At 48.1% G+C, this 7,263-nt stretch overlaps 2 protein-coding genes across 2 annotated transcripts; one reads left to right on the top strand and one right to left on the bottom strand.

Annotated features, from left to right (window-relative positions):
* Positions 1 to 3,807: 3,807 nt before the first annotated feature.
* BJ212DRAFT_1403026 (uncharacterized protein) lies at positions 3,808 to 4,592 on the top strand. The gene is made up of 3 exons (XM_041337367.1): positions 3,808 to 4,040; positions 4,096 to 4,172; positions 4,226 to 4,592. Exon 3 carries the CDS (start codon positions 4,293 to 4,295, stop codon positions 4,539 to 4,541), a length of 249 nt encoding a protein of 82 aa, XP_041185652.1. The 5' UTR covers positions 3,808 to 4,040; positions 4,096 to 4,172; positions 4,226 to 4,292; the 3' UTR covers positions 4,542 to 4,592.
* Positions 4,593 to 6,207: 1,615 nt separating this feature from the next.
* Positions 6,208 to 6,703, bottom strand: BJ212DRAFT_1305663 (uncharacterized protein; the record flags this gene model as incomplete). Its single annotated transcript, XM_041333773.1, has 2 exons — positions 6,208 to 6,562; positions 6,678 to 6,703. 2 exons carry the CDS (start codon positions 6,701 to 6,703, stop codon positions 6,208 to 6,210), a joined length of 381 nt encoding a protein of 126 aa, XP_041185653.1.
* Positions 6,704 to 7,263: the final 560 nt, after the last annotated feature.

Raw genomic sequence — 7,263 nt, forward strand, 5'->3', positions numbered from 1 at the left:
GAAATACTCGCTTCCCGAATCTGCCCCATCCCGTAGTGGGCAATGCCCTTAGACATGTAGCCTATCGACGACTTTTGAATGCTAATGGACTATGTCACGATCCAAGTTAGTATATCTGAAGGGGTCTGGTATTAGTCCATAGAACTCACATGAATAGCATCTTTAAGCGCGGACTCCCAATCACGCATGCGTGCATAAATAATTGAACGGTGCCCGAAGCAGACGTAGTTGCTGGTATTTGCCGTTGTTTCTTGTGTGAATATCTCCACAGCCGTAGACAAGTCTCCAGAAATGCACGCAGTACGGGCGGCCGCCGACATGTCGAGGATGACGATCTGCGGTATGCTCGAATTGCGTTATGAGAGTCGATAATGGGAACATGCCTTTTGACTAACTGTCACTTGAGTCTTCGTCTAGAACTCGCGAGATGAGATGACAAAAACATGAGAAATCAACGGGAACATACCAACACCAGTCCCGTCGAGGGTAGTACCCACTGTGATATCTTCCGGTCATCGCCTCCACTGAAGAATGTGACACAAAACCCGCCGGCTGAGACCTCGAGTATGTTGGATTGATTCGGGAACGGCCAGAGGCGGACGCTGCTGTCACAAGATGTGGAAGTGATGAGGGTGCTGGACTCATCAACAGCAATGGCGCTGATATTGTCAGTGTGACCACGGAAGGTGTCTATCTCGTTCCAGTTCGATGCATCCCATACTCGAATGGTAGGATCGCGTTTACCGCCCCCTGAGAGAAGGTACGTTCCCTGGAGCGTCCATGTAAGTGTGAAGGTACCACCTGAGTGGCCCCTGAGCGTTTCGATGCGCTGCCTAGTTGCTGAGTTATAAATGCAGATATTGTTCTCTGTGGCAATGGCAAGACGTTCGCCAGATGACGAATACCGAACACAGTGGACAACTGCATCAAGATGGATTGCATCTTCTCTTTCCTTCCACGTAGTTGTACACCAAAACTTCACCACACGGTCACCCGCACTCGCCAAAGTTGTCTCATCTGCAGAAAAGTCCAGCGATATGTAGACCTCACTGGACTGGTGGGCTGTGATGAGTTGACGAGCGACAGATTCACCAGTTTGGGCAGTGATAGACCCGTTGTGGGGAGTGGCGGACCCATTGTGGGGAGTGGTGGATCCATTGTGGGGAGTGGCGGGCCCGTTGTGGGGAGTGGTAGACCCGTTGTGGGGGGTGGTGGACCCGTTATGGGCAGTGGTGGACCCGTTGTGTGCAGTGGTGGACCCGTTTTGGGAAGTAATGGACGCAGTGGACCCGTTTTGGGCAGCGAACTTGGTTTTAGTGAACCCGGCTCCCCGGGCATCATTAATGAGACAAACACCTTCTTCGTTCCAGGGAATGATACCTCCAGTGATATCACAGCTTGCTATGAATTTCCCATTCCGTGATACCGCCAATCCAGACACGTCACTGGGATGCCCTACCAGACGTTTCAATACCTTCTTCGTCGTCAAATCCGACAGATAAAGTGTTTTGTCCTTCCAACTGGTGACCATACGCTGCGTGTTGGGCAACGTTGCAACTACAGAGATGGAATCGTGATGACCTTCAAATGTTTGTGATAGTTGTGTGATGCATGAAGTTGGCTGGTGCACTGGAGTGGGTGGCGACGTGACCGGAGTGAGTTGCGACACCATTTTACTCCAAGTCGAGGAAGGCTTGGCAGAGGCATCATGCGCTGAGCTGCAGACTCGTTTTTATATTGTCTCCTCGTTCATTAGACGCTGAACATAAGAGGCCCTTATCATAAGCGAATATGAATAGCCGCACTGGCGCTCACCACTGCTATGCTTTTTCCGGTTATGGTCTATTTGTGACCGACTTGGATGACAAGCGTGTCTCTACGATCCGCTGTGGCGGGCTGCTGCTTCTTCTTGGATACAAATATAAAACTCCACGTGTGGGGATAAGAGGGCCATGTCAGGCCGGCTAATAGGTCGGACCGGCCTGATCTGCCCCAGGCCGTACACATCACCGCCAGCATGTCTAAGAAGGTCTCACGTGGGGGGAAATGAATGCTTCAAGTGAGGCAAGAGGAGATGAAACTGATGAACGAGAACACGAATGTGATAAGAAATGTGTACCATTCTGGCACAGATGGATGGGCGCAAAGTTTCAGCACATCAGCGTCAGGGGTGAAATAGCTTCCTGCAGGTACATGACTTAGTATTATATCCGAAAGTAAAAATAAAAAGCTTGAAATCATCCGTTACGCCATATCTCCAAAGCCCGCAGTGATGGAATACCAAAAGGCTGTACTTAAGTGGCGTTGAATGTCGTGTCGGAGAATATAAGAACGCACACTGAAATAGGAGGCAACCCGAAAAGGAGTAGGCCAGAACTCAAAAAAGACCTCGAGGCACGCGGGACTCGGAGTTGCGCACTCAAAATCTTGGATATATGGAGGTATCCGATGATTTAAACCAAACGTGGAGGAGACTTTGTACAAACGCCGAATGCTGACGAGTAACTTAGAACGAACACACGCTCGATGATAACGCAGCTAAGAAGTCTAATGAACTCATGTTCCATGTCAAACTCTCGTTGCATTCGAATACGCAATCGTATCACTAGCCATGAGCCCCAGTGGATACAACAAGTTGGATTATCGTTAAGATTCTGGTGGGAAAAGAGACATTAAGTGCGTGCAGAATCACAAGAATACGGAGACTCAAACCAATTGATCGGAATGAAAAGCAATGATCTGGGCTATCACTGCGTCTGCCCTCACATGCGCCCCGAAATGTTCGGCACGCTAGCATGACTGGACTTATAAATAATCGTAAAGATCTACGCATGGGGAGTTGTGGTTGGGCAAAACATCGAACCTACGAACTGACAATTAGTGGAGCCTCCTAAGATCTATGCCTACGACAAATGTAAGACTCGGCCCCGTTGCTAGTTTGCTATCACCAGCGAAAGAACTGGTGAGTACTGGTTCACTGTTCCCTTCATATTTGATCACTAAGAACTGTGTCAGAGCCAGAGAAAACATAACACGCTTACCGAAGCGTGCTATGTCGACCGAATCCATGGCGATATCGAACATTGCGGAAGCTCCACCCCACCGCAGCCCGATCAACCAACTCCGAAGCATGAATTTGAGTGGATTGGGGAGGCCGTCGCAGACGTCGTCTTCTTGCAACAACATCAATATTCTGTTCGATGGCACAGCAGTGGGCAGGTGGAATTGCGAGACAGGACACTTTGTTGGGGAACCATAAGCAGGCGAGGGTGGAATCATGACACACTTGCTAGTACTGCGAAAACGCGAAAATAACCCGATAGGGTTGTTGCAGAGTCAGCATACCGTATGTGAAGAATGGCAAATTTGCGAATCCCTACAGGCTAGCTTGCAATGGCGAACGTCCATACATTACCGAATGACTTCGCGTCAGCAATCCCCGGGCCCATTGTTTCTTCCGAGGAGCTTGGTCTTCATTCAACGAGTAAATTGGAAGGAGAGCCGAGCCTGAGTATTTAGAGGTTTCTCGGTAACGAAAAAGGTGGTGAATGGTACGAGATGAACAGGCAGCTGCTGAACATGTGTTTTGAAGTGTCCATTATCGATCGGCTGGACTAGAGTCTAGTATATCGATATTCAGACTGGAACCTTATCGATGGCCGAAGTGGGTTAATCGGGCAAAAGGTTGCATCTGGAAACCTCGCCGTTGTTGAGAGCAAGCACTGGTGCAGCGATGCTCACGTTACAGTATTTGGAATTCGAAGGATCAGAACGCACGTCTTTATTTGCACATGTTTGGGTCATGTTAGACGCGAACAGCGTACTTACTGCTTGCAGACATCAACTTCACCTTCCTCGACGTCATGGACAATCCAACAACATCGCAGACTCTATCCACCACTGGAATCTCAGTTGCAAAGTTTCGCTACTGCCCAGGTATTGACGTGCCAACGTACGCACCCCGACCGTAGCTGTGTACTATGGCGGGCTATATCACATAGAACCCTGAAGGGTTGTTCATGGGCGCATCTGGTCTCAGGGTCTGTCCTGTCCCGTCATATCACTGATCCAATAACGAAAAATTTGAACCGCTAGATTGTCTTTCCGATCCAAGTCCTCTCCGCCATCCATGATTCAAACCCAGTTATTTTATAGAGTTCGAAGTTCGTCAGGTACTTTACCCTCCAAACTGTTCTATGTACAGACCTACTAACCTCACCCACAGAATAAGTCTCAATTGATGAACACACCATCATCTCCCTCATCCCAGGATCCGATCTCACCCCCTTCACATGGGGCACCCCAATCTACCCTCCATCTCCTCAACTCCCCGTCAGCCTCCCTCACCATCCTTCCCTACACAGCACCAGATCGAATTGATCGATTTCCGGACGATATCATCATTGGTCATAGAACCTGTTGTAAAGAGCATGGGTAGGACGAAGAGGCTCGTGATCGTGCATCAGGCGGGATTGATGGGTGAGTACTTTTTCGTTCTCTTCCTTCCCTCCTTTCGTTCTCTTCCTTTCTCACTTGTTTAAACGGGTTCTGATGTCATTGATTCATGTAGTGTCCCAGCTGCGTTGTAGTTTATAGTCCAAGATATTCAACGTGCCGGATGCTGTCAGGATTTTGGATGGGATTTTGTTGACGCTTAGTTATTGATGTAAGTACCTGTTTTGCGCTGCTCTTGGTTCTAGCCTCAACTCGCCTACAGAAATAAGTACCTTTACCTGCGCAGTTGACTACCTCAGGTTACGGTCACAGTGCGTTGAAGACTTTGCACTTGAGCATCACTGAGACTACTTACTATTTCGTCCCCCGATTCAGACGCCAACATCCGTATTTATTCCTATGGTGTTCATGAGTCTGCGCTTGACCTATGGAATGTGACACCCTATCAACGGTCCTCGACTCTACTAACGAGTATCGACGATCCTCTGGCTCAGCGCACTTCCCTGACAGGAACGGCTATCCCCACCTTTGTGTATGACGAGCTCATGCTGCCAGCCCCGCAATCTGCAAAAGTTGTTGATTTCATCAAGTCTTCGCCTAATCATCAGGAGATATCGAAACTTATTAACCTTACTTAACATGCCGCTGACGTTTTTCCTCTTTATCCGCCGCTGGCCAATATTAATATTGGTGCTTTTCAAACATTTAACCGAGTTCCAACGTTCCATCGGCTGTCTTCTGTTCTATCACTCGCTAGCTCATACTCAAATAAGCAACCTCTGCGAGATTTGCTCGATGTCTGGTAAGAACATTCGACGTTTGTCAACGCCCCACTGATATTGATGATCCCCTGGCTCAGTACAACAGGGCTTCTGTATGGACCTATATGTTCGGGATGCATTTAAACGAGTCCCGATGTTGATCTATTGTGCTGAATGTAACAACATTCGTGAGACAATGATTTTGCGACTTGTAAGTAAGCTCCTGATACACTAAGATTTGTGCTGTATTGAGCGCATGCAAAGCGACAAGAAACAGAGATGTGTCGTTGGGCAACAGTGACTAAAATGAAGAAATATCACGGCAAACGCATACAATCAACGGATTTCCAAGACAATCCCTCCGCACGAGAACTGCCTTGAATTCCAGCATTAGCCCCCATTTACGGCAGCCCTTGATGTCTAGCTCGTCAATGCACTATTTTGCTACAGGATTGTATGTAAGCTTGGTTGATAGTGCAGCGAGCGTATCAACGTATGCCGCCGATGTGTTTGTGAGTGCCAATAATTTGAAGTGCGGAGCATCGCTGACCGGAAGGGGGTGAGGCAGAGGATATGCTTCATGCTGAGGAAGGACGTATGGTTGGAGGGGGAGGTAAATTACAAAGTGGTGTGGGAACCTTGGAGAAGCTGGGTAGTAGCCAAGTGCATGAGCGGATGGCTGTTGAGGTTGATGATAGTCCCATGGTCTTCGGAGGTGCTCTTGCGAGTGGGTGAATCAGTCCGTTGTTATGTTGTGCGTTAGTGACTGTGAAATTCGAAGAATCAACGCCGTCGTAGCTCTTCAGATATTAAATATATTCAAACACGAGCATATATGCGTAGGAGTAAAATGTTCCTGAAACGACAAGAGCGCATATACTCACTTGAGACGTCTCTATGTAACTGGCGAATAGTCGTTCAACGCACGCGTCAGTGATATGTAGACGCACCATTCGATCCAGATATTCTACCCACCACTTCTACTCGACATTCAGAATGACGGAACAGCGATATGCACAGACGCCTGATCTATCAGGTCCTCGAGATCGTATAGAGGATCGCGAAGCTGAAGCTCGATGACGCCATCACATATGTCCTGCAGGGGCATGCTTAAAGGAATAATGATCATGGATCCGGCACGATGATTGGAGACATGCCTGACGACCTTGACGTATCGCGCGGTCCAGAGAGAGCAACCTGAGACGAGGACTGTTTGGAGTACTTGGAGGGCCATGTGGTCACGTTGGGAATTCTTCGTGGGTGGGCGGGAACTTGAAGAAGACGTGGTCCAGAAACGGATGAGGAAAAGTGAAACTAGGATAATAGCAATGATGATTTCAAGAGTCCTGTAATTTCAAGGATTGTAGGGCTTAACGAGATCGATGGTCAAGTCTTTGATGGCGATGTGCAGAGAATGGATTTGCTGAAAGTGTTGAGAGAGATGTGCGTCATGAAATTTACTGAACTTTGTGGAAGAGAAAAGGCATGGTTTTCAACCGGTTTTCTGGTTTCCATTCCATCTAGTGTGTCTATATAGCGATGCGCTAGCATAAGGAGACGGTCCACTTACGTAAGTCTAATAATAGACGATGTGACAAATTGAGGCCGTCCTTATGGATCCACCACTGCATTTAAGGCCAAAGCACTCGTACTATACCTGCCTCCAACACTCGAAGCTGCAACTTCAACCAGACGTACTTTTGTCCTTCTTGGCCACGGAGATAATCGCATGGCACGCCGCAGACGGCTGAAACGCTGACTGCCAACTTGTGCACACCGACGGGGACATGAGAGCTGCACGACTTTCTGCCGCAGAACCAACCCATTTTGTATACAAGTCACCTTCTGCAGTCAAGCTATCAGCCTATCACACAACGAATGCTGTCGAAATTGTGAGTTATTCCTTATAAAAGTACATTTACATTTGTAAGAAGAAAACGAATATGTTTCAGAGGTTAACTGATCAACGGGACTCGAAGAACAAGAAAAGAACAAAGAAGTCAGTGATCAGTTAGAGGAAATGGGTAAAACAATAGGGACGTAGAGG

Source organism: Suillus subaureus (assembly GCF_016647635.1).
Source record: "Suillus subaureus strain MN1 chromosome Unknown BJ212scaffold_162, whole genome shotgun sequence".
Lineage (NCBI taxonomy): Eukaryota > Fungi > Basidiomycota > Agaricomycetes > Boletales > Suillaceae > Suillus > Suillus subaureus.

Bases quoted from the DNA above. Each gene is read 5' to 3' on its own strand.
- BJ212DRAFT_1403026 (XM_041337367.1), top strand. From the start codon at position 4,293: ATGGGGCACCCCAATCTACCCTCCATCTCCTCAACTCCCCGTCAGCCT.